Here is a 25,153-nt window from a genome sequence, read left to right as displayed (position 1 = left end):
CTAAGGTTTGATCCCGAAGATCTGTTCTACCTGCTGTTTGGTGATGGTCAGCAGGCCCGGGTAACCTATAGTGTCTCTCGTCTCGTTGGACACACCGGGCGGAAGTCTGTGCGCTTTCTTCAGCACGTGGTACCAGTCCTGCCATTGCATCCGCAGCTTCGTGCAGAACGCGTGATCCACGGTGAAGGCCTCGGACCATCTGGACCGTTCCACCAACAGTTCGTGTCCATCAGCTCCGTGACCAGAGATGGCAGCATCACAGTACGCTGCTACTGTAGAAACGACATGCCGGAAGCTACGAACTTCCTCTGCGAAATCAGGTCCCTGCTTTGCAATCCGTTCCCATAGCGACCGGTTAAAGTTTTCGTACAGCTCGTAGTCAACGTTGCTCCAGTTCCTGTGCCTTTGCTCTAGGCTTTTTAGCGAAGAAGCGAACTTTTCGGGGTAGGATTTAAGGTTTCGTGGCGTCAGGTCGTAAAGGATGTCTTTAGTTGTCCAGCAAAGCCGCCGGCGGAGCATCACCAGAGACTCGTTCAGATGCTCCAGGATCAGGACGAAATCGACTTCTCTGTCGATCTTTCGCACAAAATTCTTCGCGCTTTTCCTGCGCCCCGACAGGCCTAGCGGGAACCCCAGGTCGAACGCCATGAAGTTCTTAGTGAAGGAGTGCGGCTGTCTGTGATGCCTGCTGATGACGTAAGGAACCTCGTACCGGTCTGGATCCTTAAGGAACGCGCCGAGGGGATCGGGCTGGTGGATCCCGTACTCCGACTTGACCTTGTACCAGTTGAAGACGGACTTGATCTGTGCCAGAGGATGACGTAACACCGTGACGTAGACGGTGTTGTCGGGCATGAGCCCCTCCATCAGCGGCCGGTTGTACACGGTGTGATCCACCACCAGGTTAAACATGCCGTCTGCCGAGGGGATGTAGTCTTCCACCTGCAATCAATCAATCAATCAATCAACCAATCAATCAATCAATCAATCAATCAATCAATCAATCAATCAATCAATCAATCAATCAATCAACCAACCAATCAATCAATCAATCAATCAATCAATCATCAATTAAAAAAGTTGCCCGTACATCTGTGCAGATGCTTAGGGGGTGGCGCCCATATCCATTTCTAGTAGCCCTTAGGCCGCACATTTCTGGAATTCATTCCAGCTGGGGGCTGGTCCGCTGGTAGTGATGTGTGTTAAACTTCCACACTCTTACTCATTAGTGCTGAGTGCTAAGCAGACAAAGCAGCATGAACCATTTCTAAAGTCTTTGGTATGGCTCGGCTGGGATCGAACTCACGACCTACCGAATGCAAGGCGAACATTCAACCCACTCGGCCATTGCACCGGTTGATCAATCAATCATTTAGTACGAATACGTAATTAATCATTGATCAACCAATAACAAATCGTTAAACCACAAAGTGCTCGCTCAATCAACCAATGTGTCAACCAATAGATTCATCGATAAATCAGCCAACTAACCGATCAATATATTCATATAGCGGTCCTTTTCATCGAAAATAAACGATAAACAATAAAGAACGAACACAATGTCATGAACCGAGTCAATATTACGACTTGTATCGCATCTATACATTTGACAGAATTTCGCAGATAACATCTTGAGTCAGTAATATAGAATTGATGACAACAACGAGCAAAAATACAATGACGTTCAGATCGATTGAAACAGTATAGTAGCAAGTTGTGTTTAACAGTAAGTTTGTCCCACCTTGAGGAGGTTTGGCCAGCCCAAGTCGCTCTTGTGGTTCCTGGGTAACATGAAGGTGAGGTTGTGCTCGAAGCCGAACCGCTGCAGGATGCAGGTGATGGTGGTGGAGCCCGCTTTGTGCACTTTGATGAACACAATGTTCGTGCGGGGGGAGCATCTTCCTATGGTGGAGAATATGAGGATTTAAGTAGATAAAAAGAATAATAGTAGAGATAACGTAAATAGTTAAGATATCAAGTTATTCCACGCTCTAAAACTGGTACTATTCTTCTCTTACTTACCCGGCAAACGTTTCGAAGTTTCATGATGAAACGTCGGTTGATGTTGCAAGTTTTGTTCTGGATGTTTGACCCGAGGAGTGTTTTGTTCACTCCTGATCTGTGCTGAACTCCCTACATGACGAGTGAGCAACGTTTCCTGGACAGAGTTTCCGCCGTCAACTGCCGAGTGGGATGAATAGTCTGGTCTGTTCTTCTCTCGAATCCTAAAAACCAAACAAGAAATTAGAATTTTAGTTATCTATGATCAATGATGTACCGTATTAGAACTTAATACGAATGTATCTGCACCTGTATGACTGCCCTTTGTTGTAAACACACAAGCTTTGTAGGCTTACGGCCCGGCAACAGCTTGTTCTGTTACGCCGAACGACCTGTCATTCATATCAGCTGCAAATGCTGTCTAAAGCTACCTAGTGAGGATAACCCTACTTTACTTGGTAGCATGTTACAACATTATTGACAAAGCAATATCGAGGTCACGTTGATGAAGGTTAGACATACCGGTAAAAAGATACGCCAAAAACAGTTACTCAAGCAACTGGATATGATTTTGAAAACAGTCCGATGTTTCAGACAGCCATCCGGTGTCTTTCTTCAGTGACACTGGAGAAAAGTTGGTGGAGTATCAAATATATATAAATCAAATTTACATTAGAAACGTCGAGGTTTTCCCAGCTTCTTGCGGTCTCACGCCAGTCTCCACCCCTTCCCTCATCACCGCTGCCCTGTACAGCATCACTCCGCAACTCAGGCATGACAGGACCAGGAACAGGGCCACACAGGTCCGGAGCGACCACCTCGCACTGGGGGCTGGCATCACCGATCGGGGTTTCATCAGTAAAACGCTTCAACTATCACGACTTCACGAAAGACAAACCGACTGATCGAGCGATACAGTACAAAGCCATTTACATTGTTCTCACAGCCGACAATACATAGTTCATTGGCAGCAGGTGCCCCCGAAGATCGTGAACCCCCGTCCCGAATCCACCACAAGTGTAAATGTGGCTGTAGAAACGAATGAAAACCTTCCGGTTTCGCGGTCCCAAATGTGCTATTATAATCTGCGCGGACTTTTATAAGCTACACTTGGGGAATTTGCAGCGTACCTCATGGGGATCACTTTAGCACCCACCTAACAACCCGTATGTTCTGTGTCTTTTGTTGTGTTCAAGGATATCATGTTTAGGTGTGTCCTTCGCGGCATTGCTTTGTTTCCTCATTGTTTGTGGATATAAAATATTAACGAGATTAGCCACAGCTACCTTTCCACTTTTGTTTGGCTTTTGACCGTGTTTTAGCGGATTGCTTCGATTGAAAAATGACCTGTTGCTTGTAATAACCGTCATCTCGCACACTTGGCACGCGATGGGTCAAGGGAAAGGCCTTGAGGATATCGATAGTAGTCGTTGCCATGGACACGAGGTTTTTTTCTGCTTTAGAACAGGCACTTCACTCATATTAGTAACTTAATATGTTAACAATGCCACGTACAAATAAAGGACAGGCAGAAGGTAAACTTAAGGTAGTCTCATGGACTTTTGAGGTTATTAAGCCCCCTTTACAAATCAAGAATTTAGCTCGGCCGAGTTGTCAGCGAGCTCTAAATTACGAGGAGGCATGACCCTGATGCCTACGAACAAATGGCAGAGTTTCTTCGTAGGCATCAGGTAATCTCGAACCAGATCCACGGTGTGTAATGTATAGTATCAAACTTCCCGTAGCCCATTTGACTCCCTTGGCCGGCTACACTCCTTGGCCAGCTTTGATACTATCTTATGGCACCGTAGGATCTGCTTGGAGATTAGGCATGAGGGTCATGCCTCCTCGTAATTTCGAGCTCGCTGACAACTCGGCTTAGCTACATTCTTGATTTGTAAAGGGGGCTTTAGGGCAGTGGGTTGTGTCTAGGGCAAGGTTTTGTAAGGCGAACTCTCCTTTCCTCGTACGTTTTTCCCCTGTGGGGAGCGAGGACAGTAGTTTGCCTTTAGCAAGACTGCTAGCATGACAGGATTTGAACGCAGGTCCTATGTAACGCTAGTTCACCTTTATCCATAGGGTAACATTTATCCGTTCTTTTTTAGAACAATGTATTTAGGGATACCAAGTCGACAGATAATGGTTTCAAACTGCAATATTTTGAAAATGGCACAATTTGAAACTACCGTCCATCGACATAATATCACTGGATACCCTGTTTAGCAACACAACGGATATAGGTTACCCCGCGGATAAAGGTGAACTAACGTTATATGGTTTCTGGGTCAAACATCCTGCAGTTACGCTACCCGATCCAATGATTTGATTTGATTTATTCGGCTGTATAATCATGGGAAATACAGCCAGGGCTACCCAACCAGCCGGAGGCTATTATCAAGGGCTAGCCCTAGTAACAATACAAGTAATATTACTAGGTTATCTACATAAGGCTTGTTTGGAGAAGGAGGTAATAGAAAGGGACACGTCTTTTGTCTAACTTTTCAACACAGTGAACTGTACCACAAAACACCAAAGTTAACTAAATTGTTAAAAATGCCGATGACTTCTTATCATATCCTCCCTCCCTTCATATTTCTCTTTGCTCTTCTCTCCTCCTCTTCCCTTTCCTCTAGATCGATATCCACTTCTCTCTTTCCATGTCTTTCCTTCTTTATCTCCTTACCATCTCTCTTCTCCTTCTCCATTTTCTTCTCTCTTCTCACTCTCCCTCCTCTCTCTCTCACGCACTCTCTTTCTTCCCCTTTGTTAGTTCTTTGTGCCATCTTCAGCAGTTCCCGTTATCAATGCCTCCAGCGATCCGCCATCAGAAACGCATCAATCCTCGAGTAGATGTAGATACCGCGTTAACGTATAGCCTCCCTGTGGCCAAACGGATTAATTACTTATAAGGTTTGTATCTTCGGGGAGTAATTAAAGATGTGGAACTTCCAGGAAGTGCCGTTAATGTATGTATTACTTATTGGATTAATGAGTTCCGCACACCTTGCAATTAAGTTCCGACGTGAAGAATCTCCACTTGGGCGCATCAGTTGCAAGCCGAACGATCACTCAGCAAGGCTGCAGAAAAGTGCATCGCTTCTAGTTATCAAAGATGTATCCTGGAACGAGTTCAACTGTAATTTCCAACACAAAAAAATTGGACTCACTCAAATTTTCAGCTGAACAGCTCCAGTCTTTGTCAAGGGATGATCGATCCACTGCTGCTGTGACGCCACGTTAAGCAGATAGGACACGTGACTCGGTGAGCAGTGGATCATACGTCCCAGTAAGTCTATGGCGCCCACCGTCTGTTCAGGGATGGTTGTAGAGCTCTGATGTAGATGGCTTCTTCTTCGTTGCAGAATAACTTCTACCAACACAGATGAACTTTCAAGCAGAGATGTATCCTGATGGTCCGCATAAAGCCAACCATGTTATGTCAATGATGTTTTTTCTCCATCCAAACATGACTTTTCTTCGTGTTCAATCTGGAATATGCCCCAAATGTCCCTTTCAACTGTTTAATTTTGTTACTTGATCTGAATCCAAACGGGTCCTCATGACCTTCTAAGACACAATTGAATACTGGCATACGTCAACTGTAGTCGTGTAGACTTGCATCAATATAAATGACTTACCTCCACACACTGTAGGATCTTATATCAACTTTCATGTACACAGCGTTCATGCTTCTCGTGATTCCAAACGCCGTGGTCTTGTAAAATAAAAATTCGGTGACATAACAACTATAGTATCTTAAGACTCCTTTAGAGTTGGCAAAGGAGATGATAAAAGGATGAAAATGAATAGAAATTGTAACAAAAAGACGGAGTGAATTGGCTATAGATTAGAGTACGAAAATCCCCGTAACACAAAATGATGCGTTAACAGACCATCATGGTTCCTGTCTGCCAACGCTGCAGGCCAGTTCCTGTCTTTCAGCTCCACCACACCAGCTCCCAAAGTTCCGTCACTTGCTCTGTATTTATTAACGGAGTTTATTTGACAAGCCTAAGATTGGAAGGAGCGATAGGGCAGAGTTCTCCACTATTAATCACGGCAGGAGCTTTCACCGCTCTGCAGAACGATTTGTCAGGGGCGTCTTGGGTCGCAAAATCCAATATACACCGATCAGAACAGAGAATTACGTGTCTCAGACTTAAGAACCTCCAGGTTGATGAATTCGTCTTAAAGTGTTTTAAGGAGAAAAGGAAATGGAGCGGGGCGCCGGCGGCATATGTGACATAATCCGCGGAACAGCGTCGGTACTGCCTGCGAGCCAGGTGGTACGGTAGATAGCATTGGTCTACAGACAGGTCTTAATTCTATAGCGCTCCTATTTCCTATTAAGGCTCACAAATAACTTCAAAAGTCGATGAATGGAAACTTTCTGGGGAAAAGAAGACCAAAGACCCGGTAATTCCATCCGCCTTTCGCTTTTACAACAAATCGACCCGATGGGGACTTTGCAATATCCTATTAGTGACATGACTTAGTGTTCGCTTCTTGTAACGTATGAATTTCAATTTCAGTAATATCTGTATCTTTTCTCCATATCTTGCTAAATTTTCCAGCCAGCGTGTTTAGTTTGATGAAGAATCTGGTGTCTGGAGAATCCATTATTGCCTGTGTGGATCGTGCTTATATGGTTGAACACAAAATTGCCCGCGATCACAGGTTGTGCTCAAATGAGATTGAAGATGCAAGTCACTATATCATGGATGGTTAACGATGTGATGATAAACTCATCCCAGAATATAATTTAATATATCTATAGGGTGGAATGCATCAAATTGTTTTAAGCAAGCAGAAATAAAGGCAAATAATCTTTCTGCTTGCTTGAAACAATTTGATACATTCCACCTCATAGATGTATTCAATTATATTCTGGAATGAGATATGCATTGCTCTTGCTGTTTATAATAGGAAAATGCATCAAACAATATTCAGGACGTAGAAAAAGTACTGTAAACTCAAAATGTTGATATGCAGATTTACGTATATGATCAATTTTGGTTGTTGAGTGGAGGTAGAATTCCACTTTAGGACTGAAAAAAGTGGCTGAACGTTGGGTAAGACAGTTGGTTGCTGGTGAGAGGTTCTTAACTATAAAATGGACAGGACTGTTTCAATGTGTCCTCTGACGGCAGGTGGTTGCCTGCGTCAAGTGATTCCTCGGTCAGGTTTGACTGTGCATACATGTAGTTGGAAAATACATTGTAAAAGTCGCCGTCCTTTTGTTGTGCCAATGAAGATTATATAAAATAATGCAGTAATCTTTATTGCACACTCAAGCCCGAAGGCTAATTGCAAATAGTGTGGTATACATAATTGTATGCTCAACAAGGAAGTTGTATACATAATTGTATACTCAACAATGAAAATTTGTTTGATGTATATATATATATATATATTCTCGAGCGCGTGATGGGCACAGAGGCAGGAAAGTCATCCGTCACTATGGAGATAATCCTGCGGCAGAAATGGCAATGACCCGCCTGACAACTCCGGTTAGGCCACGCCGGCTGGGTTTTATGGATGACATCCGCGTGCTCATCGATCTTCGCAGGTCTGTCAAGAACTGGGCTTCCTCGAAACTACGGGGAAAGATTTGAGACAATGACTTGAATTGAAGAGTGATTAAATGTCGTTTTCAATCACTCCATGTATATGATTTTTTATTTTTTTTTTGCAATTAGCCACACGGGCATGAATTTGCAATAAAACATTAACATTAAAACATTGAAATCTTAAAATGGGTGAGCAATAGCCTGCTTCATCTAAGAACAAGAAAAAGGTCTGATTGTTGATCATTGTTATACCATGCTCTGTTCGATCAATTATTCCACAACTTTCTTGATATCGAGTATTCTGTAACATTTACCAGCTAGCTATATCTCTTTTGCATATCAATTCACAGCTAGCATATAAAAACTCGCTCCAACAAGATCTCTCCAGTGTCACTAGCGAAATTGTCCGTTTACACCAGTTTTAAGTTGTCCAGAAGATACCACTGAACCCTGATCTACGCACACTTTACGCAGAACTCGGCACGGACCGGATCCCCGCAGCTATAACTTCCACCTCATTAGTATTTATGATATTTGCGCGTCAAGAGCAATCAAGATATTAGAGTCCTGGGAAAACAGAGTCGCGGGTTGTATTGATTAAAGCCGAGGCGAGGCGGAACTAACCGAACGGCGGGCGAGCTCGGTCATGCGGGAGATGAGATGGGCGGCGATGCATACACAATATCGGGGAAAGGTCAAGAGTACTTATTCCACCACAAACACGCAAACCGTCCGCACGATACATGTACTTCTCCACAAGAGATTGAAGTGTTGTTGGGCTTGTGTGGTGTGCGTTGGTGTGTGTGTGTGTGTGTATGTGTGTGTGTGTGTGAGAGTGAGTGTGTGTGTGGTGTGTGTGTGTGTGTGTCTGTGTGTGGTGTGTGTGTCTGCACTTATTCCACCACAAACACGCAAACCGTCCGCACGGTAGGGAAGGGATGCAATCATGTACTTCACCACAAGAGATTGAAGTGTTGTTGGGCTTGTATGGATGGCTTTCTTCTTACTAGTGTGTGTGTGTATGCTTGTGTGTGTGTGTGTGTGTGTGTGTGTGTGAGAGAGAGAGAGAGAGAGAGGGGGGAGTGTATGTGTATGAATGAATGAATGAATGAATGGATGATAGGTGGGCTTATGCGACACACACCAATATGTGTGTGCGCACGTATGTGCGTGTGTGTGTATATGTGTGTGTGAAGTAACAAAAGCAAACTTCACAATTGATATTAATATGTCTGTTCTGTCGACTGTCAAAGCACAACTTAGCAACCAACCTAAATGATGATAGAAGACACTTGATGAATACTATGTCGATGTAATAGCTTTATCAATTGAAAAATGACTCTTTCTTTCAGGTTAAAGGTGTCTTTGCTGAATAGCTCAACTGCTTCATTACTAAGGACAATATAATGACATAGATGAGAAAAAAGAAAGTTCCCCGACGAGTTCATCAAGTACAGTTTGTTACAGTGTGTTCTTCACTAAAGGCCCCCTCTCACTTGACGTGCGGCACGCTTGCGGCATTGCTGCGTTCGGAAGATGCTCAACGAATTTCAGAGATAAAGAACGAATTTTCTTACTTGTTGTATATTTTGTCGTCTTTTATGTTATACTTTTACGTATTGCGCAATATCTGAATCATAAAAAATCGAAGAAAATAACAAAACAGTGACGCAGTGAACGAACGCAGCAATGCCGCAAGCGTGCCGCACGTCAAGTGAGAGGGGGCCTTAAGGGACCATTAATATACATCATTCTCTAAAAACTGACGCAATTTACATGGATTAGTGTAATAGCGCACCAGTGACCCAGTTCTGATAAAGATCGGACTTACCTCCCGTCGCTCCGTGCTAACAGCCTCATCTGTCAATTCGTGAGGCGGTAGTTCCGCCATGAAGGATTCCGTCCGGACGGCTGGGTCCCAACCCCCCTCCTCCTCCTCCTGAGGTCATGTATACATATAGAGTTATCACAGCAGACATCGGAGCCGCCATGTTGCCATCGGTCCGGGTACTCAGAGAAACGCCAGTAACCGCCCCAATCCACACCAACGTAATATTCTGATTCAAAACACCAACAAGAATCTGTGTGTCATTAAAAGCCGTGATCTACCACTGGATGGTCATACCTCGGTTAAAGAAAGTCCTCTGACTTATACTTCGTTATAGTTATACCTTCTAAAAAGATGGAAGTGAATGTAGTGCTATAGCCTTTTGGGGGTATACCTAGAAGCAGTGGGTTCTTACCTACAGCATATACGGCATGGTTTTGGACAACATAGTCCGTCCCTCTCTTTCCACCATCAGGCATTTATTACACCTGCATGTAGTGAAGAAATTCGTGTTCATTTCTAACTGCCTCTCTAACGATCAGGAAAGAAATGAGTTATTTGAAGAGGCATGCAAATTCCACAAAAATTTCCAAACGCTTACCGACGAAAACAAAACTATAACGCTGTTAACGTCACATAACCCACGCATCATGGAAAAAGTGGGACACTTCGTCTTCCACTGCTTCCAGAAAAGAAGTCAAACCCTAAATACGTAGATTGTAGCTTTCAGCAGTCCATATCATTGATAGAATAGTCACTCGTTTACACTTGTCACCATTGTTATCTATACCAAAGTATTTCATTTTATACATGTTTATTATATTTTCTGTATGTTTCATGTTGCAATTAGCCCCGGGCAAGAACTTGCAAATAAACTTCATTAATTAATTGTCCATCCTAAAGACAGCGTTTCGTCAGGAGCGCTTGGAATATCGACTTCGTTCTGCCTGTATAAACATTTGAATTTATCACAGTGTGTTTGTTTTATTTGTTTCCATTCCGCTCCATTTATTTCTTATAAAAGCAATAGACATCTAAGACGGTAGTCAATTTCCAAGTGAGTATCATTTGCTTTCCCCCTGCCAGAAGCCGATTCTGCCTCGGAGCGTACTAGTCAACCAACCTGCACTGGAAGTTTTTCCCTGGAAGTTGATCGATATATTTTTCCTCGGGGACTTAAGAGATCAGCTCGGCACAAATAAGTCAAGATCTGCCGTTAGATGGAGCGTGATTCATGGCACAAGTTCACGGCCGCCTGGTTCTGCAGGTCCGATCGATGGAAACAAAAGTAGCTCTATCAGGCAGGGGATCAGCGGCAGGACCGATGGGGAGGGGGGTGGTGGGTATTGGTTTGCGTTCTTTGACACACACAAAAACACATCTCCCACACAAAAAGACATCTCCACACTCACACATAGAAACACAGACACACAAACAGAGAGAGAGAGAGAGAGAGTGAGTGAGAGATAAAGAGAGATAGAGATACACGCGCGCGCACACACACACACAGAGAGGGAGATACACAGACACACACACACACACAGAGGGAGATACACAGACAGACAGACAAACAGACCACACACACACAGACACGCACACACACACACATTCACACAGACACTGAAGACAGAGATGGGTTTCTTTATACAATCATATACAAGTCTCTGTCCTTGGTAATGATAGAAAGGTGTTTGATATGCAAACATCTTACCTTGACAAAAAAGAACAGACACTTTGCAATTGAAACTTGCGATGTACCGGCAAGGTCTGGCTATTTGTCTTCGGCATGTACTTAACAGCCAGTCTGGGTGACTGAAAACTCACTGTTACAGTAGATGTAGCTAAAAGTAGCTCCATCAGACCGGAGGATCAACACTTGTCTCCAGTGTAACAATCCTTATGTACCGTCCAAACTGACAGACGAGTCGGCTTAGGCTGGAAATGGGAAAGAAAAGTGGATATGTATCTCCATCTATTTTTACTCTACAGGGAGTCATTTTGCCAGTGGCTGTGGCAAAATCGTCGCCTGTTATGTGCAGGATATAAAAGTTCAGTGTACTGGAAAAAATTCCCCCTGGGCGTTTTGGTAAGTGCAGCGAACAGTTAAGGACGACGAATTCAAGGTCAGTTGTATCCTTTCAATGTCCAGTCGATATGACAAATAGCATTTCCATCGAGTTCTCTTCGGTAACGGACAACACATCTAGGCTCTGCAAACATCGTGTGTTTGGTTGATGCATTGGTTTGCTTCGATTGAAGGATACAAAAGTTGCATGAAAAGACATCCTTGCTAAATGAAAATATATCTCTTTGTAAGTGACTGCACTGCAAATTCTAATGTATACGCGGATCAGTGTCCCATAGATCTTCCAAATAACAGCTGCTTGGTGTAGCGTACATGTACACAGCTGTGTGGACTTGGACGTAGCTTGCAATTGCAAAACGGATAGCAAAGCAAAACCAGCTATTGGAAGAAAATTGGCGATGCCCTGTAAAAGAGATACTATAAAACACCCCTGATTTTTTTATAGAATAAACCTGCATACTTTAGACAGTGCTAAGCATATGAATAGATTTATACAAAAAAACAACAACTAAGAAATGTGAATGCAAACCTTTTTTTCATGATTTGTCTACCTATAACGGTAACTAAATCTTTTACATCAAAACGCCGGAATTCGAAGTCGTCGTTCCGACGCACTAGCATGATTGCAAACCGCTAAACGCGTACGGTTTTGGAAAAAAACACTTTAATAGCTTTTTTTTTCAATTTCGCGGTCAGAACGACTCTGTTGTACTTTAGTAATGCATTGGGTAGTGCATATTCACGGTTTCATAAATTACCGCGAACATTATTTTGACAAATGTGGCAAAAATCGATGTACCCAGCAGAACAGGCGCTGGTTGGTGTCCAAACAGCCTGAGCCACAGATCAAGGCTAGATTACAGTAGAACCAAGAAGTAAGACTGATAGCCGACCGACCTTCAATTAAATTTTCAGAGCGGGATCGATACCGCCGGTAGTTATTTAGCGCGCCTGTCTCGTTACAGAGCGATTGGCCGATGGACTCTGAGTGAACTACAGTAGGGGTGAGATTAGATTCTGGTCCAGCTACGAACTGTGGCTGATCGGACACTCGTCAACGGTAATTAGGAACTTACGCAATTGATGATGTTCAATGGTGTTATTGTGCTAATTTGTCTTCAAGTTAATAGTTGTGTTTTTTGTTGGGACTCCTGAAAAACAGGGCTCATCAACACCCTGAATGTGTATCTCCTGGCTAAATAAAATAAATAAAATGAATGAATGAAAAAGTGGCCTGCTTTAAACTCACGTTTTTTAATCGACTCCAAGTCTACTCAGCGGCTTCAGGTCGACTCAGGTGGTGATTTTATTATAGCAATTTATTGGGCTCCTCTTTGCCGCGAATGTGATCACCGCAAACATGTTTTTTTTTCTTCTTCTGCCCACATACCCACATGCCTTGTTTCAATCGCCAACTCAGAACCGCAGCGATCGAGCCATTTTCTCCCTACGGTGAAATTCAAACCCCGTGAACGTTTTCAATTCTGCAATACGAGTGGCAGTAATTCCAATCCGTCTACTTATTTCAAGCCGAGGAACGATATCATCAAAAAGGAGGTAGAGAGATGAGAGGAAGGTCTGAAAAAGTATCTAAGTCACCTGGTTGAGGTCAAAGTTGACTCTATCCTAAAACAGGTTTATTTCAGTTGGCGTTTTCCAGCTAGATTTCTTCTACAGAATTTGGGAAATGATATATCCGTCATGTAAGTTTAGTTCCGTCTTACTTTAACTTGTAACATTAAGATTCTGACATGTAATCTTAGAAGCGACTGAGAAGTATTGAAAGCAACAGGTTTGATTGCTTAAGAAGTATTGAACGTAATGTGTTTTTACATTCGGTTATCTGATCAACTCTGGTTGACTTATGATGTAATTCCCTGTCATACAGAGTTAATGTCGCCTTACCTGACAGTGTGCTATCATCGTGAAGATGATGCAAGGTGCACATCAACGGTCCCATTGGCCTTTGGTACGTGCTGTGTGTCGAGACTAATCCCCCTACAAATGTGTGAATGGTAGGATCCAGAGGGCGTGTAAGAGAGGGGACTGTTGGTCAGGGATTTTGGCCAATGGCGTGAATAAAAGATGGAAACTAGGGGTGGGTACCGGTACAGAAAATTTAGGTCCAGGTCCGGTTCAAGTCCAGAGCATCAGGTCCAGGTCAGGACCTGAACCTGAATCAGTATGTGAAAGCATGTGAATGGACGATACTCAAAACAATGATCAATTTCGCTACAAAGATAATGTTTTGTGGAATATTTGACCCTCATGATCAGTGGCGTTCTAAAATCCTGCAAGACTAATTACCTCTGTACGATTGACTGGGAAATCTGGTAGAAATGATTAAAAACTCTACTCTGCTTCGCTCTTGTTTTTTTCCTCGACCGGTAAGCCCCAAACGCGTGAATTCCTGATCATATAGTCCGTTTATTTTCTAATAGGTCCAACATCCGGCCCACCAATCTTTTTCAAGTCCGTTTTTTTCGGACCATTACCATAAGAAAAAACCGGTACCCATTCTTAGTGGAAACTGATATAACTGGTGTGCTGAATCATTACTTAACAACGGACTTTCTAAGATACCGCAGTTCTCTATGTTAATAGTCGATTCTTTAGTCCTGAAATATGCTGAGAGTTAACCCGATGATAGCACTGGCGTCATACTGACGTACTGTAGTGGTAGTAGACCCACAGATCAGTGTGAAAATGACACCGCAGATTATGTGGCGTCGACCATACTACATCTGGGAGTTTTGAACGGAAACAGTTTGGCTAGAATAAATGGTAAGGATAAACCTTCATGGGTGTTTTACATTAAGTCTTTCTGTGGAACATGAGCAGACATGTTGTTCGAGACTCGTTCTCGTCAATGGTTGCTGCATCAGAAGCTTAACAATGACATGGCAATTGCAAGCCCCTTTTTCGTGCTGTCTTCTTAGGTTTATAAGGTTTCGAAAACATTGCTAAATATACACGGTAAAGTTAAGTTTAAGACCTTCCAGGGCTGTGAAAATGATTGCAAAATGTAAGTAGACGGAAATGAAAATTTCACGAACGGTACAAGGTGATCCATGCACAGTTATTCATTGCAGTATTTGCCTTCGCCAAAGGCTAAGCTCAACATGGAGACCTGCTGTTCCAGGGAGCTTGCCGGGCAATGACCCTAATTGACGCAGGCGCAGAAGGCCCCAAACGAGTCCATACAGTATTTTAGCCTATTTTCGACTTTTAGCAGGAAAATGTAAGTACATTTCATATTGGTGAGACAGTGTAGGTTGCAGATGTTCAGATTCGGCCCAAAAACTAGGTTTTGGTCCATCTTTTCGGCCTGTGCTGACCCCTATTTTGAAGTGCTGAGTCCCAAAAATGACGTCATGAAAAGCAAGATGGCGGCAAGGTTTGACCGCTGGAATAGTTGCACCGGTCAGAAAGTTTAGATATTAGACTTTTGGACACTTGAGATAGCGGGCTGCTGTGTGGGGTGAGTTCTTATGACCTGGAATGTTCACGGATGAGATTATGACACTCTGAACTTGCTAACTTTTACATTATCGCCTATGTAGATTTGTATTAGTGCTCACTGCTCTGCCGTGTCAGAGACAGCTGGTCTGGATGAGTGAGGATGTGCCTCGGGTGGGATTGGGGTCTGATGATCTCCATCCAGTTTTAGCTTACTAAATGCTAGTCTTCCACTGGTCGTGACAGAGAAGACGCACGCTATGTACAATATGTTGTCCCTCGGATAGGACGTTAAATGGAGGTCCCGTGTCTGGGGAGAGCCACACCCCGGGCACGTTAAAGAACCCTCCACATGTGCGATGGTGCGGTGTGAGTGGTTCAAAACCTACAGTACCTTGGCCGCACCTGGGGCAATTACTGTCGTATTGAGGTCACCTGAGTGGCGCCGAATGGCAGCTCGCTCCAGACACTTGCGACAGTCGTATTGAGGTCACCTGAGTGGCGCCGAATGGCAGCTCGCTCCAGACCCTTGCGATTTAGCCCCGCCTATTGTAAGCTCCTCGCAATTCAGCCCCTGGCTGCAAAGAGTGAGTAGTCGGCCAACCCAATAACAATAACAATATTTACAGGTTCATGGTACCGGGAAAATTCTCCTACCTCTTTTCAAAAAGTACAATGAACAGTGGAATTAACTTGACCTCCCTCATGACCTCAATGAAATGCGGCCTGCTGGCCGATTTGAGCTTCTCATGAATAAATAAATGTTCAAACAAACAAACATGCCATTCTAATTACTGCAAGTCTTTCCGGTATCGTGCATGTTTGGTGAGCGACACAGTCGGAATCGAACTCACGGCTTCTAATTCCAAAGACTAACCATTGGGCTACTCATTACCTACTGTAGTCATTCACCATGAGATTCACATGATGGTGATGAAGAGATATGTTAATTCAAAGTTAATAGGATCTATGTATTGCATCACTTTCATTCATTTGCTGACAATACTTCCAGCGGATTCTACACTGTTGCTAAGGCTGCTAAACTTTTACAACTCACGTATACTTGTAGTATATCAACTCCCATGACTCTTGTTATCCTTCCAATACCAGAGTTACTAACCTAGGATTGATGTGTTAACAAATTCTTAGATTCCCAGAATTCTAGAACTAAGTAGATTGGAATTCTTTATCATCAAGTAGGGGAATCTTCTGTGGATAGTTAAAGCACGCGTGCAGATAGATGTGCAAAATGTAAGTGTGGCGGGTCGTTTGGTGTAATTTAACCAGCTGCTGCCGCGCCGCGTGCCTGCAAAGCTTGTGTGTTACGCCGAACGGCGGTCACATACCGACTATAGAGATACGGATACAGATTCCCACGTGTTCCGCCCTACACAGCTCAACTCGGTTTCCTGCAGCGCACGGTTCCTCCTCTGTCAGCGTCAAGGTGAACATAGTCGCTTCTCCATAACCTTCAAATGACCTTGAGGTGTCGAAAACAGCCTATAGAAAGACGTCACCTAGGATTTGAAGGTGTTACTTGAGAGGAGCCCTTCATTTTCACGAGCTCTCGAGGTAGTTTTGAAGATGAGCGTTATTCGTACCTTCCGTCGGCCAAAGCCGTTCTGTTGGAAGTGGGTGAGGCGTTGGATTTATATTAGAGACAACTGGTAACGACAAGAGTTCAGCAGAAGTGCTCTTGTATTACCTAAGCACCTTCCAAGTGATGTTCAGCAAGAGACATATAGAGATCAGCTCAAAATAGCCGAACATAAAGGTGCGCTCCCACCGCACTTGTGTCAAGCTTGCGTCAACCTTGCGTCACCGCGGGGTTCGCTCACTGCATTACTGTTTTATTACTGCTCTTTCTATAATCAAGAAAGAAAAGATCTGTTCAAAGAGGCCATCAAATTCCATCCAAACTTTCTCACATTCACTGACAAAAAGAAAGCAGTTCACCTTTTAACATCACTAAACCCACACATAATAGAAAAAGTGGGATCTTTCGTCTTCCACTGTCTTCGAAAAAGGAGTCGAACCCAATAACCCAGGATCTAGAGTTAGCTTTTACTAGTTTTAGACTAGAGTAGACACTTGTGTTATTGTATTTTACACTGTTTGAATCTATGTTACCTGCAATTAGCCCACGGGCAAGAATTTGCAATAAACTTGATTATTACCGATTTTTAAAAATAATTTAGATAAGATATTGCATAATACGTAAAACGGAAAAAAAATTGTTCTTTATCTCTGAAATTCGTTCAGTATCTTTCGAACCCCGCAGTGACACAAGCTTGACACTATTGCGGTCGGAGCGTACCTTATCAGATGCTTCCTATGGCTCAAAGTAAAACAGACGATCATCTGTATTAAGTAAGCGAAAGCATCAGCATTTTTAAGGTAATGTTCATCAAGGGGCAAATAGAAATCACCTAAAACAGCTACACATAACAGATGCGGATACAGATACACATGATTGTTATTGGGTGGGCCGACTACTCACTCTTTGCAGCCAGGGGCTGAATTGCGAGGAGCTTACAATGGGCGGGGCTTAATCGCAAAGGTCTGGAGCGAGCTGCCATTCGGCGCCACTCAGGTGATCTCAATACGACAGTACCTGCCCCAGGTGCGGCCAAGGTACTGTAGGTTTTGAACCGCTCACACCGCACCATCGCACATGTGGCGGGTTCTTTAACGTGCCCGGGGTATGGCTCTCCCCAGACACGGGACCTCCATTTAACGTCCTATCCGAGGGACGACTCATTTTTCACTTGAGTAAAGTGAGGAAAGTCGTGCAAAGTGCCTTTCCCAAGGGCAAAAGATCGGCAGCACGGCAGGCGGATTCGATCTCGCAACCTCTCGGTCACGAGGCGAACACAATACCACTGTGCCACGCGGTCCCACATACGGCAACCAGGTGTAGCTGATGAAACACGCCACCATCTGTATTATGTAAGCGAGAACATCAGCATGCACGTGCACGTGTTTAAGTAGAGGACCAACATGGATCAAGAAAGCGAAAGGATCAGCACTTTAAAGGTGAATTTCACCTTGAGGCAAATAGAAATCAACCCATGATAGCCACATAACAAATGCTTCAGCTAGCAACCAAGGGTACTCCTAACGGCCGGGAGGTTTCAGAACCAGATGTTGCAAGGCCCAGTTGGGCACGAGTGCGGTTTAACGGCCCTTCTGAAATTTCTCGCCAAGGCCAAACAGGCGATAACTGACCACAGAGGAACCCATTCTGATCGCTACTCGCTCTGACCAATCAATCTACATAGCGCAAAGAGCAGAGCACTGATCTCAAGTTAGGCCGTGTTGATTTGATTATATGGATGACATCCACGCGTGCCTCAATTTTCGGCAGTTTACAATGTTTTCAATTATGCTGTAGATCGTACAAAGCATCCGATTATGTAAAATGAGAACACACACGCCGAAGCTATAGATTGAAAATAAATATTGGAAAACGTAAACCAATGTCATAGAGTGCCACGGTCAATTCAAGGTCAAATAAGAAGATCTGAAACAACAAAAATAAAGAATCCATTCTTTGGTATACCACACTTTTTTAGTTGTCATTTATCCACCTTCCTCACCACTTAAATTTCACAATGAAGGCAACTTTTTCACCAAAATAAATCATTTTATTCGCACGTTCGCATCAGTTTGGGAATCCCCGGGGATTACATCCATGTGATCGAATAAAAATGGTCTTGCACTTCTTCTACTCTCACGGAAACTTTAATTCTACCCTAGAAGTGATACAAATGATAGGGCAGCCTAAACTTTATTGAAGTATCTGACATACTGATGTTCATTATAAAAGTGCGTCTTCATTATTACCGATCCTTGTCTTTCTCCCCGACAGTCGCGGTGACACATTACAATTTTGTCTGCTGCCCTAATTGTTATCGAGTCGTCAGCCTGCCGATACTGCAGCAGTCTTTTGTCCATGTAATAAGTCCTAATTTGCCGGAGTTACGCTGAGTCCGTGCGGGAGGATCGAACAGCCACCGGCGCCAACGAACCCGCTCCAAGCTTCTGGCTGTGGACCAGGTGATTCTTCATTCTTCAGATTGAGCTTGTCTGGAAATTGTTCTTTTTTTAAATCATGATTTTTACAAATGTTTCAAAGAGTTATTGGTCAAAAGTTATATATGTTCACTCTTCATGATAAGGCAACTACAAGTACCTTACCTCAGTATCTTAGTTCCTCCCATGCCTTTCAGTCACACTTTCCCATCTACCTCGATGTTGTGCTTCTGTGCTTTGTACCGGGGGAACCAACTAGTTTTGTAACAATGCATGTAGTCCAAGTCCAATATTACTGACACCATGCTGAAAAAATAACCGCCTAGAAGAGTCATTAAATCACAGCAGAGTGAGCAGACCGTTTTTTTCCACCGGTGCACCTTTGTCGGTGTTGTGCTTCTCTCTCTCCTCTGTAACAGCCTTGTAACAATGCAACTAGAAAAGTTTAATATTACTGACAGCATGATGACCAACTACCCGCTTAATAAACACGCCTGGACGAGTTGTGATTACAAGCAGTAGTACTAGTAGTGCAAGCATGCTGATCTTGTAAATGGTAGGATATAGAAATGATCGTAAATTCAGTATTTTGAAGAAACAGACATGGCAAGACTAGATAAAACAAACAACAGCTACAAAACGTCGAGTGGCCCCAAATCTGAAACAAAGTTAGCCACAACTTCAAACTACCCGCAGTAATGAGTATTTTGAAGAAAAAACATAAAAAGGCTAGAAAAACAAACAACAGCTACAAACGTTCAGTGGACCCATATCTGAAACAAACTTCGCCACATCGCCCAACTGCCTGTAATAACAATGTCCTAAGCACTGCTATACATGTACAATTAATGACAAAAACATCCGGCAATTCTGCGAATCCAAAAACTTTAACCACAAACTACAGCCGACACAAAGGTCACATTTCCATGTGGCGGCCCTGATGGCATTTTCGGAGTAATCCTGTGAAACAAAGTTTGACAGAAACGTGCGGGAAAAGGTTACCTGAGCTGATCCTCGTGCACGACTTATTTACGGTTAATGCTACCCTCGGGAGTTGGAATCATTACCTACAATAATGTCACAATATGTTTGTTATCACCTGTGACGAGCAGCTTGTATTTTATAGTAATTGCCTGGAAGGTTAATGCAATCAAAATGGTATTAAGTTTCCGTTGTAAATTACGGGAAAGGATAGTTCTTGCCCTAGGAAAAAAAAAGAAAGTTTTGAAGAGGTTTAAGTTTAGAATTTTCATCGGAAATGAAGATGAAACTTTATGTCTGATCAGTTATTACCAGTAGAGCATGGTACGAATACGGTCTGCTCGACCTGACAGCAAGGGCCAGATGATACCAAGGAACGTAATTGTTTTTCAGATAACAGAAATATTGAATATGATACATTGTGACGAGTAGGAGTCAGTATACGTGCTGATGACATGGATGTTCTGCCGTTGCCTCCACTCATCTGATGAGTTCGCTCTTGGATAGCTTTGGTTCTTGCATAATGTTATCGTACCCAAACAAATGTTTTCATGCTAAGGCAAAACTTTACTAAAATTATATAGCTTAAGAACTGTATGCCCTGTGACTTAAGTAAGACGAAAGCCTTCTGTCGCACAAAAAGTCAGGAAAAGTCTTGAATTCATTTTTATATTATTCAAATCCCCCAGTGCCCCATGTAGGCATACTCCCGCTAAGCCTTATATCCCCTGCTTGAAATTACATCCATAGCTTAATACAAGCAGACAATGACAGAGCTTAGAGAACATCAACTATGATGTCACAATCCATCAATTATATTCCCGAGCATCAAAGCTCCCACGCCAGTTTCCATTTATCACAATATTCGGCTTGACGTAGAACCATGAATGAGAATGAAGAATTGGTCCAAAACTTCATATTCCTCCATCTAAAATGCTATTAGAATAATGGTGATAAAAACAACAGTTGCGCAGTTCAATTCTGAGGTAATGAAGTGAAAAAGATGCTTCAATAGAATTTTCCAGTCAACATTTACTCCTGGTGCACCCGGGGATATCAGGGAAACGTCGTTATTTCGGTTTGTCGATTCGGGTTACTTCAGTCTGCAGATGTTTCCTAGCTGGGACCAGGGACTGAATAGAGCGTTGTGTGGTGCTATGTAGCACTGAGATGTTCTATGATGCAATGACTCGTTATGACGCGTCATGTGACAATGTAGGATGTTCTGTGACGGGTTTTGTGGGGCCCTGTAACACCCTGTGGAGCTGTGTGATGCGCCACAGTAAACGTCAAAGCGCCACAAAACGCTACATTGCGCTGAATATCAGACCAATTATAATAATCTATTTAAGCACTTTGCGCACTTTATATGGGATAGTTAGAACGTCTACAACATGTGTGATACGCCACAGTAAACGTCAACGCGCCACAAAACGCTTCATTGGCATTGCGCTACACATTGGACCAATCATAATTATCAATTCTAAGCATTTCGGATAATTCATTCCTGTGCACTTTTTGTGGGGTAGTTAGAACTTCTACAACAAGTTTTCAACCAACATAAAACGAGCGTCTTCTCGAGCCATATAGAAGGAGACAGCGGTTAGGATAGTTAATTCATGTGCACTTTATGAGGGAAAGTTAAAACTTCAGTCTACAACATATTTTCAACCGACACAAAACGAGCGTCTATTCGAGGTATACAGAATGAGACAGCTGGTAGAAGCCTTCAACAAGTTATCTTATCAGTAAGTCTCACTGGACTGACAGACAGAGGATGATTATGATGGTACAGTTCATTCATATGCACTTAATGTGGGATAGTAAGAGAACTTCTACAACATATTTTCAACCATCACAAAACGAGACTCTACTCGAGCCATACATAAAGAGACAGCCGGTATAGAAGCCTTTAACAAGTTGTCTTATCAGCGAGTCTCGCTGGACCGCCCGACAGAGGATGAAATCTAACTGACGTGGTCCATTCATCCTCCTCCCTCCCATCCCGCTGCCTATCTCACAGAGAAATGGCAGTCTTCGCCTGCAATCATCACGTTAAATTCACCATCACCGCTCAACAATGCCCCCGGTCTTTCATCCCATACATGCCCGCACAGAGTGGTTTATTGAAAGCAAACTTATTCTGCTGAGTTTGATGCAATACGTCAAAGAATATGCGAAGAAAAGAGCCGTATCTATGGCAGGTCCTGTAATCTGCACCCCTGTATCACAGTAGAGGTATATCAAAGCTGCCTTATGTGGTGTTTGACGGCCCAGATCTTCATTCTAGATAGAACTGAAGAAAGATTGGGTCTCACAAAGGTGATCCTGTGCCAGGTTGCCTCATATTTTCTCCGTTTCGTATCTCTTTGAGACCCGCAGGTGGGTTACAATGATGCCGTAATGGTTCCTCGTGTTGAACCCGAGCCAACCATCACGACTGAAGGGCCGGGCTGGTACAGAAACTGCGCATCAATCTAGACCTGCGCATGAATCACGATGTAGCTAGGCCAGGTTTGCGTTTGGTATATAGACGAAAAAGACACATACAAAATGGCATAAGAATACAAGATCCGTGATGAATGAATGTACAGTCAAACCTGCCCAAGACGACCACCCGGGGGATCGAGAAAAAGCGGTCGAAATGGCCAGGTGGTCGCTGAGAAGAGGTGGTCGCTTGGGCAGGTTTGACTGTATTTCAGTCTGGGTATCGTTGTTATCATCTACACGAAGGTATTTTAAAAGAGCTCTGCCAATACAACATGAGGAATCGCCTAAGGTTTCCATCCTCCAGATATCTAGCAGTTCCAGATACTGTTAAAAATGGATCCACCTGCATCATTTCACAATAACATCATCATCATCATTACGGGCGTATTGCCTGGACTAGTTCAACCCTCTCCGTCAAGACATGTATCAGATAGAAACTTTGAATGGAGTCTCGAGAAATCTAGCTGGAAGTTGCTTGAGGGAGCTCCCTCCATTTTAACCTTCACCTTGCTAAGGCTAAGGTCCCAATGTCACCGGTTCCCGTCGGAGATGTAGCTCCGGCCGGGGTCCGAAGCCACAACTTTGTCCCGGTGGACTGCCGGATAGGGTGTGGGTGTGGGGTGGGTTTTGCGTGGGTTATACGCCTCATTGTTACCCACGGGGAGGTCACGGCGTCTACTTGTTACCGGCTCCCGGATTCATTTTAAGTCCTCTTGAAATTTAACCCGGTGCCCGGCCAGGCCCAAAAATAGCCGAGGAGTCGCAAGGCGTACCACGGAGCCACGTAGGGGTCATGCCCGAAAGTGCCCCTCTTTCCAATTAGGACCTAATGTAGCCATTCTGCACCAAATCTGTATCGGTTATGGGGTTATTTAGACTGCAGGGAGAATTTCAATACTGTTCGGCAGTGTAACGCGACTTTTCATAAATGACATCCAACAAAGGTTCTCATTCATAACAGAAATCAAAACAAGAAATGAAATCTTGACTGAGTAAGAACCCAATTTATGAAGCACTTTGCTTCTCTCATCATGCCATCAGGTCATCTTAGATCCGTAAGATGGGAAGAAAAGTGGAGGAAGGTAGCGGCAGAAATGTGATCCATACAGTATCAGCTTTAAAGATTGCCACAGAGTCTCCCAGATGGACGCTTGACCTGTAGTATGTCCACATGACGTCACTGAGCGAGCCCCACAGTTTAAAACCGCATCCCCATACAGCCCCGCGCCAGGGACCGCGCCGTTTTCCAATTTCGTTTCCCAAATCTCAGCCGACTTATCGGCTTGACCTGACCAACCGTTTCTGAGCGGCGGTTATTAAGCCCCTTCAAGGTCACGTTTGATAAAAGCTCAAGGTCAGAGAGTCGCGCGGCGGTAACCTGATCAGGGGTATCAAATATCAGTCCGGCGCGGGCCGGGTCAGGTGCAGCTGGGGGCGGGCCGGTACCTATTAGTGCCCGGCTGATCTCATGAGGCCAGCCCGACGGAACGTTATGGATGACATCCGCTCGCGCATCGATTTTCGCCGGGTTACAGAAGGACATTCTGCCCACTAGGAAGTACATTATTTACTCCTAGTTCACCTTTATCCGATGGGTAATCTATATCCATTGTTAACGTAGTACCTTATATTTGATTGGAAACTATTGTTATGTACTTAGAGACTGTACGTGCAATTAGTCCTCGGGCATGATTTTGCGAATGATTCTATTAACTATAAAACCTGGTTATTTAGGGATTTTAAGTGGACAGAATATGGCTTAAAATTGCAATATTTTCAAAATATTGCATTTATTTTCAAAATGCTGCACTGTCCGTCGACTTGATATCGCTTATTCTAAAAACAATTGACATAGATTAGCACACGGATAAAGGTAAACGTAAGATGTGCAGAGAAAAAATCCAATAATGCCGTAAATCATTTCGTAAAAAAAAAACAGTAACCGAAACATAAGTGAATATTCTGCATATGTCCAGGATAACCTACAGCTTCAAATGTACTTGCTAAAAGAACACGAATAATTTGTTCTACCAATTGTAATAATATAGAACCGAGCTGCACGTTTTATGCATTTACACACTAGTGTTAGTCATTGCACACAGAAGAAATAGTCTTCTACTGGTCATTATAGAGAGAACAGACGCTATATACAGTATTTACAGGTTCATTGTAAATAGGAATTTCCCCTCGCTCTTTTCAACAAGCACAATGAACAGTGGCCACGGGTTAAGCTTAACGCAAGGTCCTAAGGATTGCAAGCCTTTCCGGTAGTATGCATGTCGAGTGAAAGACACAGCCGGAATCGAACTCACGACTGCTAGTTCCAGGGGCATGGCCACCAACCACTGGACTACGCACGCTACACGACGTCTGAACTAAAGGTCTGGAAGCGAGTGCCAGGCTGCCAAACCTACCGGAACATCGGCTAGCTGCAGCCGCTGCAGATCGAACATTGCCGCGAGCGGGCCGTCTGTCATGTCTGGCCGGTCTGTAGCCGAACTGGGTCGTCCCTCACCTCACCAGTCTACAGCCAGCTGCATCTCTATTACCTTATTACTTCAACATTTCCTACGTCAGTCAAGCAGAGAGTAGGACATAACGACATCGGAGGCCCATGCACGTCACATTTCCAAACTGGGGCCCGGCCGGGCAGTTTTGGGAAGCTTTTGGGAAGAGAAAAGTCGTGGGAATAGATATGTGTGT

At 43.7% G+C, this 25,153-nt stretch overlaps 1 protein-coding gene across 1 annotated transcript; it reads right to left on the bottom strand.

The window, feature by feature from the left end:
• LOC118430928 (galactose-3-O-sulfotransferase 2-like) lies at nucleotides 1-24,927 on the bottom strand. Its single transcript, XM_035841956.1, has 5 exons — nucleotides 24,865-24,927; nucleotides 9,403-9,510; nucleotides 2,714-2,825; nucleotides 1,742-1,902; nucleotides 1-942 (listed from the first exon to the last, which is right to left on the bottom strand). The coding sequence occupies exons 1-5, from the start codon at nucleotides 24,925-24,927 to the stop codon at nucleotides 1-3; spliced, it is 1,386 nt and encodes a 461-aa protein (XP_035697849.1).
• Nucleotides 24,928-25,153: the final 226 nt, after the last annotated feature.

Source organism: Branchiostoma floridae, chromosome 14, assembly GCF_000003815.2.
Source record: "Branchiostoma floridae strain S238N-H82 chromosome 14, Bfl_VNyyK, whole genome shotgun sequence".
Taxonomy (NCBI): Eukaryota; Metazoa; Chordata; class Leptocardii; order Amphioxiformes; family Branchiostomatidae; genus Branchiostoma; species Branchiostoma floridae.
The sequence above is the reverse complement of the archived record's forward strand: the minus strand, read 5'-3'. Positions and strand labels throughout refer to the sequence as shown.

Bases quoted from the DNA above. Each gene is read 5' to 3' on its own strand.
- LOC118430928 (XM_035841956.1), bottom strand. From the start codon at position 24,927: ATGACAGACGGCCCGCTCGCGGCAATGTTCGATCTGCAGCGGCTGCAG. The intron at 9,511-24,864 runs GTAGGTTTGGCA...ACATGACCTCAG, and splicing joins TGCAGCTAGCCGATGTTCCG to GAGGAGGAGGAGGGGGGTTG. The intron at 943-1,741 runs GTGGGACAAACT...GATTGATTGCAG, and splicing joins GCTGGCCAAACCTCCTCAAG to GTGGAAGACTACATCCCCTC.